The 21,015-nt window shown below is 38.4% G+C and overlaps 2 protein-coding genes across 3 annotated transcripts in view; both read left to right on the top strand.

Annotated features, from left to right (window-relative positions):
- The first annotated feature begins 3,346 nt into the window (after positions 1-3,346).
- Positions 3,347-7,063, top strand: hrh1 (histamine receptor H1). The gene is made up of 2 exons (XM_080891927.1): positions 3,347-6,509; positions 6,667-7,063. The coding sequence occupies exon 1, from the start codon at positions 3,575-3,577 to the stop codon at positions 5,225-5,227; it is 1,653 nt and encodes a 550-aa protein (XP_080748053.1). The 5' UTR covers positions 3,347-3,574; the 3' UTR covers positions 5,228-6,509; positions 6,667-7,063.
- A 4,384-nt stretch (positions 7,064-11,447) lies between these two features.
- atg7 (ATG7 autophagy related 7 homolog) overlaps positions 11,448-21,015 on the top strand; it is a 57,980-nt gene continuing 48,412 nt past the window's right edge. The window contains exons 1-9 of one of the 2 annotated variants that reach the window (XM_080890432.1): positions 11,448-11,844; positions 14,183-14,384; positions 14,775-14,829; positions 15,411-15,528; positions 15,689-15,766; positions 15,897-16,013; positions 16,308-16,454; positions 16,835-16,923; positions 20,213-20,340. In XM_080890432.1, the coding sequence (XP_080746558.1) occupies positions 14,213-14,384; positions 14,775-14,829; positions 15,411-15,528; positions 15,689-15,766; positions 15,897-16,013; positions 16,308-16,454; positions 16,835-16,923; positions 20,213-20,340 (904 nt within the window). In that variant the 5' untranslated portion in view covers positions 11,448-11,844; positions 14,183-14,212. Of the gene's footprint in view, positions 11,845-13,234; positions 13,298-14,182; positions 14,385-14,774; positions 14,830-15,410; positions 15,529-15,688; positions 15,767-15,896; positions 16,014-16,307; positions 16,455-16,834; positions 16,924-20,212; positions 20,341-21,015 lie in introns of those variants that run through there. The other variant, XM_080890433.1, reaches the window with a different exon arrangement.

A 21,015-nucleotide genomic window follows, 5' to 3' on the forward strand; every position in this document is an offset into this window, starting at 1 on the left:
GCTGCGGCTCAACAGGTGGTTCTTTGACGCCGACTTGTAGTATTATATACCAGAGCCATTTTTCAGTTTAATAGACGGGCTTCATTAGGTCTCACGGTTCATCGGTGTTATTATGAGATTAGACAGATAATCATATTGTGCAATTAGTACCGGATAAATCATCCTTTCCTTTTTTCTGTGACAAGAAGTGCGTTGCTCAAATGCAGAAAACGCGCAACAGGTTTATTTATGCCTCCTGTGAATTTCGTCAGCAATGAAGGTCCTAAATATTTGTGTTGTGGGGGCAGTTGTTGTATAAACAGGGGCTGTATACAGAGAGACGTGATTTGCAGTTATAGATAATGAGTCAGACTCAGGCAGAGATAATAAAAAAAAAAAGCTTGCGAAATCATTCAAGTCACTCGAATGTATTCAATTAAATCACGTAACAAGAAGCTCACAATATGTCAGATAAGCTGTAAATGCAGTTATATGCATGCTCGCTTTTCCCCATTTTTCTGTATAGCTAGCAATTGGTCAGTGCGTTTTCTTGGTAATTTCTGTCTTAAAACTGCTTTTTCTCCTCTTGAGATATTACCCTGTCTGTGTCTGCGCTTGAGGAAATCATGTATAGACCTACCCTGAAGGCATAACACTTTAATTAAATCCACTTTATCCACCCATCCACACCAAAGCTCCACAGTTCATTTATTTGGAATCTAGATTTCTATTTTTTGTCGTAATAATTGTTCCAGTGTTGACTCATTTTAATATCAAATCATCAGTATGAGTCAATTTTCAGTGGACAACATCACTAAAACTTTCCAGCCCCGACTACTGTTATTTAACCAGTAAGATAAGTAGCCCACTAAAGTTTTTTTTTATGTGTTTCTCCTGAGTGTGTGTCATCTTTGAGTAGGGCTGCCACGATTTGTCGACTAGTCACGATTACGTCGACTATCAAAATCGTCGACGACTGATTTAATAGTCGACGTGTCGTTTGAAGCTTTGTAAGATCGCAAAAGACGCAGGAATAATAGCAGGATTTAAGAGTGTAATAACGGACTGAAACAGAAGATGGCAGCACTGCATGTACAAGGATTCCAGCTGCCGTTAAACCCCGAAGAAGAAGTAGCTGTGTCCCAGAATTCATAGCGCGGCCCAGCTTAGTTTCCAACAATGGCGGTAGCTAGTTAGTTTTAATATTACTCTTATTATTCTTTCTGGGTCACAAAATAAACGTTTAACATATTTTCAGGCGAGAATGTAGCTGTGTAAACCTCAAATATCGGCTCAGTTTATCAGGACACCACATATTTTCAAAAGCGCTCCGACGTTTTCGGAGACGTCTGTTACCCACTAGCTCGATAGCTAGCCGGGGGCTGGGTCACTAGCTCCGTGAGAACACCGGACTCCCCGCAAATTGTTTTCAAACCCACCGCTGTCTTTCGCGACTCAGGTTAAATATATATGAGTCACTTAGATAAATTAAAAATGTTATTGTTTGGCTTTTTTTTTTTTTTTTTAAGTATTTTATTTGTTCCTGAGTAAATCGGTTTGGCTGAGATTAAAGTTATAGTTTTTACACAGCTGAATAAACGTCAAGCAGACAGCTGATTATCAGAAGTGTGAGATGCTGGAGAATATACCCCGGTGTCCTGTTATATTTTAGATAGCAAGGAGTTTATTAAACTTTACCGAAACAATCTGCAAATTTCATTAAAATTGAATAAACTATCATCTTGTCTTTATTTTTAGTTAGCACCTTAAAAGCTTAAAGCTGTAAGCTAATGATAGTTATATAAGCTGTAGTTTTACGTCCAGTGGATGATGATCTGATTAGTCGACTAATCGCAAAAATAATCGGTGACTAGTCGACTATCAAAATAATCGTTTGTGGCAGCCCTATCTTTGAGACACATACACAGATAGATTCCAGCACTGAAAGAGGAAGACCACAGAGAAAGAGTGAAAGAGGATATAATGAGGGTTGGTGTGACAGAGGAGGGATGTTAAGGATAGGATGAGGTGGAGGCTGATGACCCCTGAAGGACCAGTCGAAAGAAGGAAAAGATTAATATGTAGCTTTTGTTTTGTTTCCTCTGTACAGTACAATTCGATTTAAGTGAAATTGCATGATGATATTACCAAAATTACACAGATTAAATCATTTATTAGCACGGGAGTGCAGGGACCGCTGAAAAATGCAAAATGACATCTTTTATTTCACACATTAATCACAGAAAGACAAACAGAAATGTCACCTTCATCCATAGCAACAGGTTTATTTCAGTCTACTTTCTTAAAAATCAATATCCCAAACAGTTCAGATAAGTGCTTTTCCAGTACCATATTGATATGCTTTAATAAGTCATGCTGTGCTTTTCACATTCAAACATAGTATCAAGTGTAGTGTTGAATAGGCTTTTATCAATCCAAAGGTTCCATCATACAGCGCTGGCAGCATATTCATGGCTCCTTTCCGCCTATGACACAGTTTGTCTACTGTGTTGTTGAAGGGATTCGCCGCCCTCCCCTTGCGTAAGTGTGAAAGAAAGCCAGCTGGACAGTGAAAGAGATGGAATAAGGGAGGTTTTAGACTAATAATAATTCAAACCCAAACTGCAAAGGTGGAAAGATTACAGGAAACGTTTATCTGTGTATTGAAATATTGCATCATCACTGTATCTTCTTCACCTTATCTTTCTTCGGGCGGTTTTCTCAAGCTTTCCTGTGGTCATGTTTCAGCCATGTTCTTTGAATAATGATTTGTGTTTTTATTTTCAAGAGTAAAAGTGTTTAAAAACTCACAGTTAGCTTTCAAATGTCTTGTAGCTCTCTTCACGACTACACAGACACAGGTTGGTTCTTTGAAAGGGGCGTTTATTACTTGGACTTTCTCTTCTCCTTAGTTACACCATCGTCAATACGCCGTGAGAACTGGTTATATGAGTGAACAGTGCAAACACATTAGCAACTTTCCAGTACACATATTTAGTTCAAAAGTTAAACATAGACATTTTTAAAAAATGACAAAAACCTCGTTGACCGCTTGTCCTGAAAAGAGGTCTTTAAGTCTTTGTGTTGCTTTGCTTTCAATAAACCTTTAGCTTAGCAGCGCTTCATGAGAGACATCTGCTCACCTGCAGTCCATGAAAAGTCTTGAATACTCTCGCTAAGGTTGTTCTCGTGCAACATTAGTTCTTACACATTTCAAGTGAAGACATTTTTTAACCCTAAATTATATTCATGAAATTATGTAATCCATTATAAATCAATCATCCACATCATGAACTCTATACAGAACGTTGTTTAACAGCATTTACATGTCTAATCTTGCCATTTTTTGTGTTTTCCAGATGCTGTTACTTGGGGTTTACAACAAAATGGACCGTAGACTGTGGATAAACTGACCAGGGCTAGTGAAGGAATACACATTTTCCAGAGTGAAAGTCAACTTGTCCATTATCCATTGAGTGTAAACACACTGATTAAAACCTGCTGTTCCACACATGCCATGGTGTTTAGTTAAACAAGCACTGGATGAAAGCTTTCCAAAATGTGACAGGATCTAGAGGTGTCCATCTCACCTAACATGATGGAATCTAGTATGTCACCTTCAGCAGACCCTCTACGCCACAATGCCAGCAGCTATGTAAACTTCAGCAACAACAGCTGGAGTGGACTCCGTGATGGTGACTCATTGAGGAACAATCAAACCCTGACCTTCCATGATCGCATCAACAGCGCCCTGCTGGGAGTTTTTCTGGGATTTCTTTCCCTTCTCACGATCATAATGAACCTGCTCGTACTGTATGCTGTGAAGAAAGAGAAGAGCCTCCACACTGTAGGGAACCTCTATATTGTTAGCCTCTCTGTGGCAGATCTCATTGTAGGGACCACGGTCATGCCTTTGAACTTGGTATATTTGCTGGAGGATGAATGGAAGCTGGGGCGGGCTGTCTGCCAGTTTTGGCTGATTATGGACTACGTGGCAAGCACAGCTTCAATTTTCAGCTTATTTATCCTCTGTTTGGATCGGTACCGCTCAGTGAGACAGCCGCTTAAGTACCTAAAATATCGAACACGGGGAAAAGCCAGTGTGATGATTTCTGGAGCCTGGCTGCTGTCCATGATGTGGATTATTCCTATTTTAGGATGGAGGTCTTTCACACACGTGGACCTCAAACCTGAAGAGGAAAATAAGTGTGACACAGATTTCCGTTTTGTCACGTGGTTTAAGGTCATTACCGCAGTCTTCAACTTCTACGTACCCTCTGTTTTGATGTTGTGGTTTTACACATATATCTATTTGGCAGTAAGACAACATCTACGGGACAGAGAGAGAATCATTCATCCAACTGATTCATTTGGAGAAAACGACAATGGACAAAATCCTCAAACCCCTGTGAAAAATGACTCCAAGTCACCTAAGAGGGAAAGTGAGGTTTTAATGAAAGGATCCAAAACAGAAAAACTGCTAGACCAGAATACTCTCGAACAGACAGATCCCCTTGAAGACGCTGATAAAAACAGTAAAACTGCTCTATCGAGAGCACACAGAAAAATTGGTGTAAAGTGCCAGCAGACGTCATTGCTTGCCATGACAACAAAAGGTCTCAGAATGGCACGAAAGACTAAAAGGTGCTCTTTGTCTCCTGAGGAGAAGCAACCAGACTGCGAGGTTCCCCAGAGCCAGCCATCGGCACCACAGGACGTGATTTGCTCAGGTGGAAATAATGAGAACAAACTTCAAGCGTCTTTAAACGAATGCCATGTGACAGTGCCAAACCCAGTGAGCGGAGTGTGCGATACCAACAAGGTATCAGACGTGCAGAGATACACATCTGTGCTCAGCAACAACTACGACCCCAGCCAAGCTCTACCTTGGGCCGAGGAAGGAGTAGAAGATGCCAAATTAGACGCGGATAATGAAATTACTCTGAGACAGGCGTGGCAAAAGTTCATTGACCAATCACGCCATCGCATCCACAGTCTGAGGATCCACAAAGAGCACAAAGCAGCCAAGCAGCTGGGCTTCATAATTGCTGCTTTCTTATTGTGTTGGATACCATACTTCATAGCTTTCATGGTCATGGCCTTCTGTAGAGAGTGCGTCCACCATGACCTGCACATGTTCACCATATGGCTGGGTTACATCAACTCTACTCTAAACCCTTTTATATACCCGCTCTGCAATGGAAACTTTAAACGGGTCTTTAAAAATATTCTTAACATTCCTTTGTGACTGTAAATGAGCAGAACACAATCGCAGGCGTCTAAATGTTGAGACAACAGCAGAATTAGCAAAAGGAAAAAATGACTCATCAAGCGTTGACCAAAAAAGTGTGCTATTCCTTTTATGTTCCGCATTTTATTTTTATAAACACCAATTCTTTGGACTCAAGACTCAAGCTGAGGATAATATGTCAGTTTAATGTTATTTATTTTGTTTATGTTACACTAATTATAATAGTAATTATAATAATAATAATAGACTGTGTCACAGAAGAATTTGAGCTTAAAGTTTTGCTAAAAACTATGTAAAAATTGTATTTTGAAAAAAAATTTTTAATTGATTTTCTGTGCTAGGAATATACCATAAAACACATAATGTGAAATATGATTAATATTGTTTAAAAAAAAGAACAAGGAGAAGATTTTCTTTGAAAATGACAACCACATTGTGAGTCATTCTCCTTCTTATTATTTAAACAGAGTACGAGACTTTAGATGCATCTTGGTGCTTGGTACTAGTGATCGAGGAAGGGCTGAATTATGATACCTACTGTCTTTATTTTTTATGTTTTTTTAATTAAGAATGGCAACTCTAAACAAGCACATTCAGTCACCTACACTCCCTTAAAGAAAACCTCTGAACTTGTTCTACCTGTTCGTGCTTTGACATCTATTTCCTGCCATTAAGTCTAATAGGTTAATATATTGAATTGAAAGCCTTTATTGTCATTATACATAGTATAACGAAATTGGAAATATATGAGCAAAAACCTGATTATGAAGACAAAACTACTACCAGAACAAACTATTTGTCACAGTCACAGTCTTCTTTCGAACTGCAGAAAGGTTTTGTTTCTCTCCTTGATGGGAATAAGTTGCTTATCTGTTATAAGGTGTAGCACGTCGCTACACGTCATTAGCCAAAGAGTGTCGAAAATGATTCAAAAATGCTGCAGCACACAATAGGGCTTCGGAGCGTGATGTCACGGGGGTGGGCGTGGAAAGGATTTTGGCCCGATTCACCATTTTGGGGGTCTAAGCTAGGAGCGATAGCATAGCCATGGTTCGTACTTGCTGTGTGCTCGGCTGCAATGTTCGATCTTACGACCGGCACGGGAATAAGGTTGGATTGTCTTTTTATGCTTTCCCAACCTGGAAGCGACATGAGGCAGCTCGTGTATCGATGTTACCAAACGAAGGCGTCTAGCCTGGATAGCAGCTGTGAGATGAGCTGACGTGCAGCTCTCTTCCATCTCCAAATATCTGTTGGTGCTCCAGACATTTTCATTCCGGTAAGTTCTAAATATGTTCATATCTCTCTTTATAGCCTATTAGTTTCATTTTCGATGCGCTCTGAGCTCATAGCAAATTAGAACAAACATCCTACTGAGTGATTTTGCAGAACTACCGTCTATTTATAGAGTTGCTAATTATTTGGCATTATTGCAGCAAACCAGCCGATGAAATGGATGAAACATCATGACTGGTTTCCAGCGCTACACGAGGGACCTGCTTCAAACAAACCACCATGCCAATCAGATTACTTCTTCCATGTGAGGGTGAAGAGGTGACCCTTCTGGATAAGATGGTGAAGGTTTGCTGCGTTTGGTGAACAGTGTGATAATAAAACCAGAGAAGAATGAAACCTGCTCCTGTTAAATGTTCTTAAGTCTTGTGCTGTTATTTTTTCAAAAGATACAGTAAATAAAGTAATGTTAGTAGTGGGTGATATCATGTAAACACTCATGATTTGGTGTAAACATTTTGTCATTTGTAAACTGTAAATGACATGGATTCTACACTGTTACTGATGTGATGTTCTATAAAGTGGTTTTAATAAAAAAAAAAAAAAAAGGCAAAATAATTTAGTTTCTTTATTCAACTTTTGAACAGTGGGACTCAGTCAGTACATATTCAGTAAATGCAAATTATTTACACAGCAGTGCACTACAGGCATACATCTAGACCCCTAGATAAAACATGATGGCATTATAGCAGTGACAACTCCTCCACAGTAGCAGGTGGGGTTTTTCTTTTTTGAGGACGGCTCCTTTTACCTGTCACTACAGATGGTCTGTGTATGTTTTGATCAAGAGCCTTTTTTTGGGCAGCTGAAGAGAAGTCGTCTATCTTATGGCCAACCTCTGGGTGTATCTTGGTATTATTACCAGGCAAAACCCAGTATGCAGGTTCATCTGTAACAGTCCTTGTGCCACGGATCAACACTGTTCCGTCTAAAATGAACCTAAAGTATGTAATGCAAGGATGTCATCACTTTAGAGATGGAGAAAGCATAAAGTGACAATTATGAATCACTTAATATGTTAAGGAGATTCTGCAGGTCATTAATCAAAGTATAAAACTAAAATAAAATGTATTTTTAGTGACACAAGATACAAATATGGAAGCAAGATGTATAATTAGAATTATTTATAATAAATATGAATAAATTAGTGCAATTTCTTTAACCATAAAGAATAACTAAATCCTTCAGGACAGTGTCTCATCAATGCACTGAACTCACTATGTTATCCACCTAACAGTCTCCACATGTTCTCACTGTAATTTCCCCTCATGAATGAATTTATGCTGCAGTAATCTGAATGTTTGCAGGGAAATCAAACGCATTTCACTCGCTGTACTCGAGCTGACTTACCTTTGATTGAATGACGACTTGTACGCGCTGACTCCACAGATAAGGTATGAAATATATCAGGGTTTCTACTCCACGGCCGTATTTCATACGGGTCCACATTTCCAATGCACGCTATTTTCTGCAAGTACCGCCGCTTCGCCTCTGGACGCAATCGGTCTCTATACAGTCCATTCTCTTTTAAGCTGCTTTTAAGCATCTTGTAATCGTCGTTCCAACACAGTGTGTTTGATTTGATTCGTAGACCCCGAAAATGCCGCCGCGCTCCCACAATGCATTGCGGCGTGACGTCAACTCCGAAGCCCTATAAATCTGAGACTTCTTTAATGGATTTGTGTCAGTATTTTGTAACAAACGCATTCAAGTGCATCCAGGCTATACACAGAGCTTCATGGTGCAACTCTTTCTCCCAGTAACTCCCGTGTTAGCTATGCTAGAAGCTTCCTTGTAAAAAGAAAATAAGGATAAATGGAATTAAGGACATTTCCTTACACTGTTACTTTTTGCACAGTGTCACTTCAGATTTTATGGGGGGCAGGGACAAAGAACTGAATTTCATATTTTAATATGTGAATCATAGTGTCTGAAATAATGTTGTAATGAGCGTGGCAATGTTGTGAGTCACTGTGCAGTCAAATCAAACAAATCAGAGGAGGCTGAAATTGAGCTGGAAGAGGTGATGATGGGAAGATGGATGTGTGTGACTGCACTTCTCATTAAAAACAAGACAAAGGGGAAGAAAATTTCATTTTATATGCTGTTTCTCTGTTGCTTGAAAAGGTTCTGCAAAGAGCTTCCCCTGAGGTAACTCTTTGTAATGAATATTATGTCCCACTGAATGTTTTGCTGTTTGTGTGTGTGTGTTTTTTGTTGTTTTTTTTTTTAAAAAAGTAGTTTGGATACTTTTATGTCAAAGTGAAGTTGCTGCCTATGCGCTTTTAATGCTGGGTGTCTCATGTTGAGGGCAAAGTTTTTGAATAATGCTTATAATGATCACCAGAGTATGATTAAAACCTGTGGGTGTGTTCTGGTTTATATTCTGTTTTTTGTTATCGGTGTCTTGTAAGCCTATTTAGGCTGGCATATTATTTCATGCATGATACAGTAATGAAATAAAATTGAAGTCAATCTGAAAGAAAAAAAATTGATGACATTTAATGTCCTGTTTATGATGTACACCTAAAACTAAAAATAAAACGTTCTAATGTGCTAGTCCTTCAAGCCTCACGTCATTAACACTATTAACTTCAAACTGTTCTTCTAATTTTATTTTGTCATTAGTTTGAGGTGCTGACTTTGGCAAGAACATTTATGTGAAATGCTGAACACATGACCTAATTAACCTGGGACAAAACCCAATGCCCATGCTGCAGCAAGATTCCATCAAATGTACCCATTGGTCACTTTATTAAGTACACCTGTTCAACTACAGCTTTTCAAACCAATCATCTGAATGGGGAAGAAAGGTTATTTAAGTGACCTTCAATGCGGCATGGTTGTTGGTGACAGACAAGCAGAGTGTTTCAGAAACTGTTGATCTGCTGAGAGTTTCCCACATAGCCATCTCTAGGGCTTACAGAGAACGGTTCGAAAAAGAGAAAATATCCAGCAAAAGGCAGTTCTCTGGAAGAAAATGCCAGGTTGTTTTCACAGATCGGGGTGAATAGCCAGACTGCAGCAGTAACTTAGATAATCATTTGTTACAACCAAGGTATGCAGAAAGGCATCTCTGATTGTACATGTTGAATCTTGAAGCAGATGCATTTCTGCATTTCGTTGCCCTGTACCTGTGCATGTGCAATGACAATAAAGTTGAATTCTATTCTATTCTATTCTATGGGCTACAGCAGTAAAAGACCACAACAGGCGCCAGTGCTTCCAGCTAAGAACAGGAAACTGAGCTACAGTTCACAAAGGTTCATCTATAATGGACAAGCGGAGACTGGAAAAACACTGGCTACTCTGCTGAGTCTCAGTTTCTCCTGCAATGTTGAGATAGTTTACCTAATTTTGCCTAAACAAGATGATAGATAGAGCCATCCTGCCTTGTATGAGTGATTCAACCTGCTGGTGATGTAATGATGAAGGGATATTTTTTTGGCACAGTTTAGGTCCTGTAGTACCAAGTGAAGATCCTTTAAATGAGCACTGTGTAAATGCCACCGCCTACCCGAGTAATGTTGCTGACCATGTCCATCCCTATATGACCACAGTGTAGCCATCTTCTTTTTAAGCCATATTGGGGAATTTTAGCATTTTTTTAGCAAATTATGATGCACATATACTGTCAATTAATACATTCATATTTTCTCCTGTGCAAAATGGAGAAATAGCTCTAGAAAAAAAGACAAGAACTCTATTTCTCATAATATAGTGCCACTTAATTGTCTTTGTGGCAGTTTCAATAATATTCACCAAAATCTGCAAAGCTTGTGACTTACCAGCATAAATATTTCATTTAACTTTTCAGTGTGCTGAAACTGTTATATTTCCTCTCTTGTATGGGACGTATAACAAGGACATTTTCAACAATATGCCAATGTCCCTCATCCCCTCTCTCTTAATAACCCAGCACGGGCATCATTCATGAGTTTCTATGGCGTGTTTCTCAGGTTACTTGTACTAAAATAAGAACTGTTTTTCATTTAATCTGTAATCTTTAAACTGGAATGGACTCCATGGTACAGATCTGAAAATCTCAATTCAGTTTTACCTCATAGTTTACTGTAATAAACCAGTTTGTGTTGAAGGTCTGAATCAGAAAAACATACACATGCTTTCATCAAAAATTGAAACCTGGAGCGGTCTTATCCAAGCGAGAAAAATCAGAAAAAAAAAAAAAAGAAATTCAATTATTAATACTAACACATATATCTCACCTTACAATAATTAAACCATGAGCTGTTGAAGAGGGAAAACTCAGCCTGTATGAGTAGGAGCAGTTTTATATCAGTCAAGCTTTTTTTTAAAGATTAGTTAAGAGCAACACAACTTGACACAGTCTGCATCTGCATGAGCATCACTGTGAGATGTTTCCTTGTTTCATTAAACCAGTTAACACAGCTCACACAATGTCCCTGAACTTACCCTGTTGAAGATTTCCACTGTAAACATGTACTCCATCTAACAAACTGAGTACTTTCAAAGCATTTTATGCTTTCCTTGAACCGCTAGTCTCATCTGCTACTTCAGAGTGTTCTTGTGTTTAAATGATAAGGTACAAGGAAACCTTGAGCACTTGTACTTTCGTTCCTGTGTTTTCCTTCAGGAAGGATTCAAGAGCTCAGTGGCTTTTACATGTGGTAATAGCTGTTCCATGTAGAACAAGCTATTTAAAAAAGGGGGGTGCTATTATTACATGCTGTCCTTCACAGTGCAGGGGCTACCACTGGATATTGTGGTTGTCATCCAGGGAAATACAAATACAAAGAGGTGACACTTTGTGGGCTTCATATTATTTTAGATGGATTTTCTCAGTTTGTTTTAGCCTCCTGGCCAAAACATGACATCTTTTAATTTATATCGTGCGTTTTTGTACAGCAGCACAGTTTTGCGACGGTCCCTAACCCTGTTTCCGTACGGTCCGCCGCTCACATACAGCTAATTTCTGGTGAAAACTGAAGTCATAATTGAGCCCAAAAGTAGGAGCAGAAGTAGCTTTACCGGTTTCACCACTATTATGTTGCGTTTGTAATTTCACAAGCTAAAACCGGCGTTCATTACAAACGCTTCAGCCTCTGTAGCAGTCTCCGAAATGAAAAGAAACGGCGCCTACAGGTTTTTGTCCGTTTTCTCCTGCTTTATCGTCTGCGCGTTCTTGTTTATGTTTTGGTTCTTTGTATTTTACTCAATGGTGCTTGCACCATAAAGACAAGAAACCGTAGCAAGTAAGCTAAAGCTTACCCACACTGCACTGCTTTATTTACAAGACTCGCGATCACATGATCTCCTTCACCAGGAAGTAAGGTTTTATGGTAAGTGCACAAGTCCTGTTACACGTTAACGTATAAACATGTATGTATCTGTCTGAAGCGGACATAAATTGTCTGTGTTGTGATGCAAGGATGTCTTATTTTATGATTTATTTCCATGAGAATTTTCGTCGCGTTAAAAAGCGCTTGAAGTGCTAAAGCTGCTGGGTTTCATTGTGTGGTCTCTATTGAGCTGACTTTACTTCTCAGCAAGAGAAAACAGTTAAAGACACGAAAAAAAGTAAACGTAGAATTTAATCATTAACATGCCAAGACTGGCAGCCATTAAATGCTTAGTCTTGAAGGTTTGGCGCTCATTATTTAACCAGAGTTTAGGCTCTCTTTGCAGCTGAGCTGGTCAAAAATATTTTAAAATCCTTTATCTTTTCATGGATTATGCACGTGGATGGGATACAGGAAAGGAAACACGAATCCTCTTTTTTTCTTTTTTAAATGTCCAGTTTATTGTTCATGTAGCTTGCCATCACATATGGAGTTATTTGTGACAGATATACAGTACCAAGAGTTAAAGAGAATTTTTATAAGATGGGACTGAGACCACCCACACATCATAGCGTCTTGTATGGTTTGAAGATTGTGGTGCTGACAAAAAGACGGTTGAGCTGAAAATGTTCAAATCTTGTTGGGATTGACCAAAGTGGACACGGTTAGAAATCAGTGTATCAGAAGTTTAACGGTGTGGAGGTAAAGTTAGAGAGCCAAGGCTGAGGTGGTTTGGACGTGCAGAATAGTAATAGAGGATGGACAAAGGATGTTGAATATAGAGACGCCAGGGAGGAGGAAAAGACGAAGACCTCAGAGAAGATTCACTGATGAAGTGAACAACTGGGACACCAAATGAGCCCTGGCATATTTGGTCCAGGTGGCTGACTATGATCAGTTAATAAATAAATAAATGTTTATGCTTTATTTTTGTTTAACCACGTTGGTACACTTGTTGTTGGGTTAGGAAGTCTTTGTTGTGCTTTAGTGCAGCATGGCACAATTAAAAGCTACCCTTTAGCTATTAGCAGTGGCTTTTGGTCATTGATGGTGGGTTATTTTACTTGAATGTCTCCCTTGATAATCATGTCCTTCCATTTATTTCCTTACCATATTATTTACACCTTCCCCGCTCTCTTGTTGGAACTGCTCTCCCTCCTCCATCATTTCTCCATGGCTAGTGCTGGAAACAGGAGCAGTACTGTGACTGTGAGAGCTTTATAGTAGTGGTTGCTGGTACTGCTGTTGACAGTGCAGTTTCTAATATGTATATAAACATTTTGCTGCATATATGCCTAGTTTCTTTTTCTTTTTCTCTCTTGGCTTTTCACTGACACCTTTTTTTTGTGCTTTTGTTTTTCCATCTGTGTCTGTAGGAGAGGGATGGTTGCGTTAAAAGATTATATTCGTCTATCCAGGATTACTAATAAAAATTGTCCACTGGACTAAAATGGTAAATGGCCTGTATTTGTATAGCGCTTTACTTAGTCACTAAGGACCCCAAAGTACTTTACACTACTAGTGTCAGTGTTTGTAGTGCCAGTGCACCATGGCAGGTGGCCTGTATGATTATAGCAACAAAGAAAAAAAATTATATTGACCCACCAGGAAAAAGCCTAATATGCATTACCAGTCCAGCCCTAGTAGTGAAGGAGGATTTACAAAGGGTTGGTGTGACTGAGTCGAATGCTAGGGGCAGGGTGAGAAGGAGGCAGATGATCTGCTGTGGTGACCCCAAAGGGAGCAGCTGAAAGAAGAAAAAGACAACTGATAATAGTGTGATTTTTTTTTTCCTTCATTTGCATGTGTGGCAGATACTTTCACATATCAAAAGCACATATAGTTACATCTCTGATATCTTGGGCGATGTACTCATCGAGTAATTTTAAACCTGGCTGAGTAATAAGCTTATTCAAATCACATTCTTCACTGGGTTGTCAATTAAACAGCAGCATTGGAAATTTAGGGCTCAGCAGATAATGAACTGATTATTATGTGATCAGCAGGAGCTCCTGATTTAGGCATCCACTAATCACAGGGCTCCACCAACATGTGTGAGTGATTTTGGGCAAGACATTGAACCCCAAGTTACTCCTGATGGGCAGGCCAGCTCCTTGCAAGGGAGTTTTCCCATAATTGTTGTGCGAGTGTGAACTGGTAATTGAGGCACTCCAAAGTCATAAAACCGTATACAAGTGCAGCTTTTATTCTGTGCTTTTATTCAGACTGTTTACTTCAACAGTGCGAGAGTTACTTTTACTACTCTTTGTGTATCTAAGTCACAAGTTATTATAGTGCCTGCAAGTGCTTCATAGCCGTCTGCTGTTTTATTTCACAGCTTGTTGAACGTGCCGCTCTGTGAAGTGTAATGGCATCTGACATCAGTGAGGCATCGCCGTCCACTGCAGAACTTAAGCTGCAGTTTGCTCCTTTCAGCAGCGCTCTGGAAGCAGGCTTTTGGCATGAGCTTACTCAGAAGAAACTCAATGACTACAGATTGGATGAGAGTCCCAAATGTATCAAAGGATACTATTACAATGGTGAGTATTCTGATGGCATGGTTTCAATAAAAGATCAGTTCAATTCAATTGTATTCATATAGCGCTAAATCATAACAAGTTGCCTCAAGGCACTTTATATTGTAAGATAAAGACCCTACAATAATAGAGAGAAACCCCGACAATCAAACTGCCCCCTATGATGAAGTACATGGCGCCAGTGGGAAGGAAAAACTCCCTTTTAACAGGAAGAAACCTGCAGCAGGACCAGGCTCAGGGAGGAACAGATATCTGCCATTACTGGTTGAGGGTGATGGGAGGAAGACAGAATAAGCAACACACTCACTCACTGTCAAATGCAGTTTTCCCACTTGATTGACAGATCTGTATTTTCTATTACCAATGTGGCTGATCGACTTTCATGTCTGATAGGTGATCCTCTTGGTTTGCCTACCCGTCTAACTTTGGAGTACAGTGCATTTGATGTGTAAGTATAAGGCATTATGTTGTGTAAAGAAGCATTACACTTCTGCTAAGTTTTTCTGCTGCCATTGAGTCTTGTGATGCAAAGTGTGATTGTAAACAAAGCCAAAATAAAAGCATAGCATAGACTGTTGGGGTCACACTGCTGGGCAGGTGGGAGGACAACGTGGACACCTAAATTGATACCATCTACTAAAAATCTTAAATGAGTTGAATCTCGGTGACCTCCACCTGAAGATCAGAAGTTTTCTGAAAATCTTGTGAATGTGATAACTCAACAAGGAAGTTACCCAGGATGTTTCGACTTATTCCATAGGTGCAGCTACAGTGAGGCAGAGGGGAAGCACCGAAAGCTGCCAGTATTTTTAAATCGGCTCTGAACAGTTACAAAAAGCCTGTGTGTCTAAAGAAAAAAAAATGACGTGGCCTTCATCCGATTGTGCAGTTGTCACAGAGATGTTTTGTGTATGTACTTCTATATAGGGAAAAATAAACTTTTATATAGCCCACTGGTTTCTGGTGGTCAGTATGTTTACACTGTGAACATACAGTTTAATGAAAAATGTGTTGGTTTTTTGCTGTTAGTGATGGTTCAACTCCCGCTCGTTGCTGCCCAGCTTTGGGAACGCTGTACAACACCAACACTCTTGATGCCTTTAAGACTACTGATAAGAAGGCTCTGTTGGAGAAAGAAGCCAAGGAGGTAAGAGACATCCAGTGGCAATTTGTTCTGACATCAAAAACATGTTGAAAGTGGATTATCTATAAAGTAGGCATTAGAATGGTCATATTTCCCAACAGAACATTACCTGATTAAATTATTGATTATTTTTTCTTTTGTATTATCTCTCTTTGTTGGGTAGATTTGGGATGCTATACAGTCTGGAGCTGCACTGAAGGACCCGTCCATCCTTTGTAGATTTATTCTCCTTACCTTTGCAGTGCGTAAAAATATGATCATATATGTTTGCTTGTTCTTTTTTGCTTTTGTTTTTTTCTACACTTTAACAACTTCATGTAACCAGTTTCCTTTCATGTTTCTCTCTTGTTCTGGCTACTCTTTTTAAACAGGATTTGAAGAAGTACAATTTCTACTACTGGTTCTGCTTTCCTGCTCTCTGTTTCAAAGAGGCGATAATGCTTGTTCGACCGCCCTCCGTCCTAGATCAGGTTTTCTCTGCAAAGCAGGTTGGATTTTTAAAGATCACCATATAATTTTAGATATTACACTTTGAAGTTATCCTTAAATGACCTTTTCTGAAAAAGTTAAAACTCTACAATTACTATTAGCTGTTTTATATGATGAATACAAAGTGCTATTAGTGTCTTCCACTGCTTCATCTATATAAACCAAAAGAATTTTACTGAATAATTCGGTTTTCATCCCTTTGAGGTCACTTGGTTGAGAATTGCTGCACTGACTTCAGCACTTGTGATATGTTTGAATTGCCGGATTTTTCTAACTTCTAATTTCTGTCTTAGATTGCAGCCCTGCAGGATGCTTATGATGGCCTGTGCATCAAAACAGGAGCCACTGCAGTTCCTTACTTCCTAATAAAATACACAGATGAGTCAGTTCAGATGGCCGTGCTGGGGGACTGGGAGACATTTTTCAGTGATACTAAGAAGGTTTCAAGAAGATTTTTATATTTATATTATTAGAAACAGGAATTTAATCTTATATTTTATTATTCTGTGTGTCTGCTACTTTTTTTGCACTTAGATCAATATCATAATAGTATGATTTAAAGTATACACCAAAAGTTTCCAAACCTATTGTTGTTCATTCTGTAATAAAAAAAAAAAAAAAAAAAAAAAAGATTCAAACAGACTCGTTTTTTTAATAAGGTTTAAAATTTATTTTGTTGTGGCTTCAAACTGGATTTCTACTGTAGTTTTATTGGCTCATCACATTTTACTAATGTTGTCTACTGTTACACACTCACACAATAACACATATACGCATTCACGCCTTGCTAATGTAAACATACCTTGTTTGTTTTCTCTAGGTTACTGTGGGTGTCTATGATCCGTGTACTCTGTCCCAACATCCGGGCTGGCCTCTGAGGAATCTACTGATGCTTGTAGCTAACCAATGGTAAACTCTCTGTGTGTGTGTGTGCATGTGTGACTGTGTTTTGAGGAAGTTGTCTCAATGATGTGTGCTGTCGGTCATTAAGTAATTTGGAAAAACCTGCTGAATTTCACTATGAGTTGCACATAAATGAAAGGCTCCTCTTCCTGACTGATTTCCCAACCCTGCTGCAGTGTTAGGAAAGCAAACCTTTGTAATTTAAGAAAATTATCAATTTCAAAAAGAGAAATGTATCAGTTTAAAAATGTTTGCATCAGGACAAAAGCAATTGAAACTCTACTAAAGTTATTCTGTTCCACTCGGACTGAAAAAGAAATATCAAGCTGCTGCTTCGTCTCAGTGGTGTTGCAAGAGTTTAGTGGGGATGTGATTAATTTGATCAATTACATGTGCTCCTAGATGACAGCACTTGCTTACAGAAACACGACTGTTGCTTTTAAGCTAGTCCCATTTGTCTATAAGGATATCAATTTTCCAGATAAACAAGGTTTATTTCTTCCATTTAAGCTCTTGCTAAGCTTTAATCTTAAAATGTAAATCAGGTTGTCCAAACAGTTTATATTGATCTAATCTGCCTTGCTTGAAGAGGATGAATAATGATGTCACTGCTTGCTGATTTATTATTTTTTTCCACCTAAAAGATTTTCAAAATTATCTCCAAATTCCATCAGGAAACATTGCTGCTCATGTTTGAACTACTTTGTGTGGATTTATTGCCTTTATGTGAATCATATTTCTTTTTCTCAGTTGTATTTATATATTTTTTTACATTTTATTTATTCATTTATTTTTTATTGTGGCAGGGAGTAGTTGCGTGGTCTGGGTAAAAGACCATAGCTGGTTTGTTAACTCATGCCATACCTATCTGTGACACACAGCAGCTACTGTTTGTTCTAACCACAGGCGGTGTTGTTTTATACACAGTATGAGGTGTCTTTGCAGAATATTGACAGATATTTTTAACTAGATTTGATCTATTAAAGGTGCTGTTATTAAACACTTTTAATGGAATATGTATATTTCTTATTCTTTTTGGTTTGAAAAGCGTTAGCAGGCTCTCTTGGGATATTCCAAAGTTGATGGAGGGTTTCTACAGCAGGATAGATCGATAACGGTTGTTACTTTCATGTATGTCACGTAAAAGGAATGTATTGTTACATTGTTACAAGGCCACATTAAGAAAATTCTTATTAATCATTTGGTAAAAGTCAAAATATCAAGATCAAAGATGAAATTCTATTTCAAGAAAAAACTTCAAATACTCTTTTGAGGAAAAAAAAGTTGAAATGTGAAGATTACAGCTGTTATTTTAAGACAAAGTGCCATAGCTCCTATACCCTAACGTTTAGATGAGTTAGTGAAACAAATTGATCAGCCGTCTTATCATGTCTTGTGATACAAAGGACATCCTCTTTATTGTACGAGGGTGTAACCATCAGTATCATTGCATCTGTCCATTACTGGCCTTTTCATTTTGTACAAATCCAACCAATTCTTCCAAGTCCGTGTGTTTTGTTGAAGAAATATAGAAGAAATCGAGACACGTCAGACCTGGCAACATCTTGTCGCATTTTCTCTTGTCTTTCTACAGTTGTGGTGTGATATCACGCTGCTCTACCTGCAAATAGTTATTTGAGTTAGTTTTGCCTTTCTATCAGCTAAAAGCAGTTTGGCCAATCTCCTCTGGTTAGAGAGCCCCTGCTCACTGGATATTTTCTCTTTTTTTGACCATTTTCTGTAAACCCTAGTGATAGTTGTATGGAGAAATCCCAGTCGATCATCAGTTTCTGAAATACTCAGACCAGCCTGTCTGCGACCAACAACTACGCCTTATTTTCCCCGTTTTGATGCTCAGTATAAACTTTACCAAGTCATCTTAACCACGTCTACATGCATAAACGAACTGAGTTTCTGCCATGTGGTTGGCTGATTAAATGTTTGTGTTAAAATGCAGTTGAAGAGGTGTTGCTGATGAAGTGGGCAGTGAGTGTACATATTTATTCATTTATGAAGGACACGTTTTTTTATGTTTTCGAAAATAGTTATCTGTAAACAACACACTTGGACGTCCTCCTACATCAAGGGGCCATTTCTTTTGTGGTTAAATTAGGCTCCTTCATGAGTATATGTCACATATCATCAGGAGTGCATTTTTAAAGCAGGATATTGTGTGTTTTCATCCAATCAGCCTCTTTAAGTGTTGTAGGCTGTGATTTTTGCTTGTTTTGAACACTTTGTGCTTATGCTCAGTGTCTCCAAAGCAGGTGGTTGTGCTTTATCATCTTTAAATATTCGATTATGATTTTTATTTGCTTTATTCAGAAGTGGTTGATTCAACAATCAGAAAATTTAAAAAATAAAAGGATTCATATCCCACGGGCAATGATATATTTTAACCAGCTTAAGTTAAAAAAAAAAAGAAAAGGTTGTTTTGTTTATTTTTTTTTTAAATATTGTATAAACGATGCAGGTGAAAACTGCAAATCATCTGAAAGCTTTTCGGTACTTTTATTTTCAGATGGTAAATAAAGGAGTTGAGCTGAGAAATGAAACTAAATAGTTTTTGAGTAAAAATGTAAATATTCAGATGTAGGAGTAGATATCAAAATGAAATAACATAACCCCATACCTGATGACTTTGAGCAAGAGGAAGCAACCCATCTCACACAACTGATCATAATGTTTTGTTATGTTCTGAGACTGTCGTTGAAATTATCTCTGTATGTTTCTAATTGTGGCTTTTATATCAGTTAAGAAGCGTTGCACACTCTTATTTCAGGTCTATATTGAGGAGTGTTTTGTCACAGAGCTTAGTTTTCCCTCTTTTTTTCTGGCATTTAAATTTTTTTTCTTCTATTGTACAAAAAAGGAACTCCCACAGAGGCTTGTTTAGCAATAGTTTTCTGTGATATCAACTCATGCATGCTCTGCAGGTTTTTATCTTAAACAAACCTCATCGATCCTGTGCTTGACTACATTTTTTCTCTCTGTTAAACATAAACTGTTGATACTGGCATCGATGGCTGTGATGTCTTGCCTATTCAGTTCTTTTATCAGAGCTTGATTGTGTAACGTGACTCAGTTTTTCAGGACCATATTAGAGGAAGTGTTTTAGTACGGCTGTATAAGGTGTCAGAGTTTTATTTTGGAGCAACAGGCACATTAACGTGTATTTCACAATGATGGATGTGAGATATCTACATGTAAAAAAAAAAATATATATATATGTGTGTGTGTGTGTATATTTTCAACATTTCATGTAGCATCTTGTGTGTGTACGTGTGCACTACAGGGGGTCTAAGTCTAAGCTGGACACAGTGGAGGTGCTGTGTTTTAGGGACAGAACTCTGCAGGGAAGCCGCTCCATTCAACAGAGCGTCATCTTCCATGTCAAACTACCTGAGCTTCCCAGCAACTCTGGTAATCTCTATTTCTTTCTGTGTTTCTCTTTTTATGTATGGGTGCATTGGTGCAGTTTGCATTGTGCTGCTGTGCATTTTTATATCGGTGCATTTGTATTTGTATTCATGTGAATGTGTGCATGTATTCAGATACATACACTTGTGGATATTAATAGTAAATTGAACACGCATTCTTAGTTCACTTTCCACCGAGACTCACTGTTTCTTTTTCAGGACACACTAATCTCACAAAGCGTTTCCATTATTCCTTTATCTGCTGAATAAGGGAAGAAAGTAATTTAAATGGTAATAGCAGGATGGGAAAGCGGGTAGCTCTTTGATCTGCAAAGGTTTTTGTTGAGTTCAGACAAGGAATCTTTGTTTTCCTCAATCTACCTCTGTGGTTCATAATGTCTTTTAATTAATTTGCTGAGGATATATTCATGCAGCAAAAAATGATTCATCTACTCTGATGATTTGATATTGTTTTGAAAAGGATTAACCAATCAACCTTGGCCCAACTTTACACCGGGTTCAGCTAATCCATCTTCTAAATTCTGAAAATAGAGAGGGAGTAGACTGTATGTTTGTGAATTAACATCCACACATCTCAATTAAATAAAGGTTTTGGTGTATTAGAAGTTTCATTAAAGTTGTTCTAGCCTGAAAGTGTTTCTGTATGTATGTATGCATT

The sequence above is a fragment of the Rhamphochromis sp. 'chilingali' genome (assembly GCF_963969265.1).
Source record: "Rhamphochromis sp. 'chilingali' genome assembly, chromosome: 9".
NCBI lineage: Eukaryota > Metazoa > Chordata > Actinopteri > Cichliformes > Cichlidae > Rhamphochromis > Rhamphochromis sp. 'chilingali'.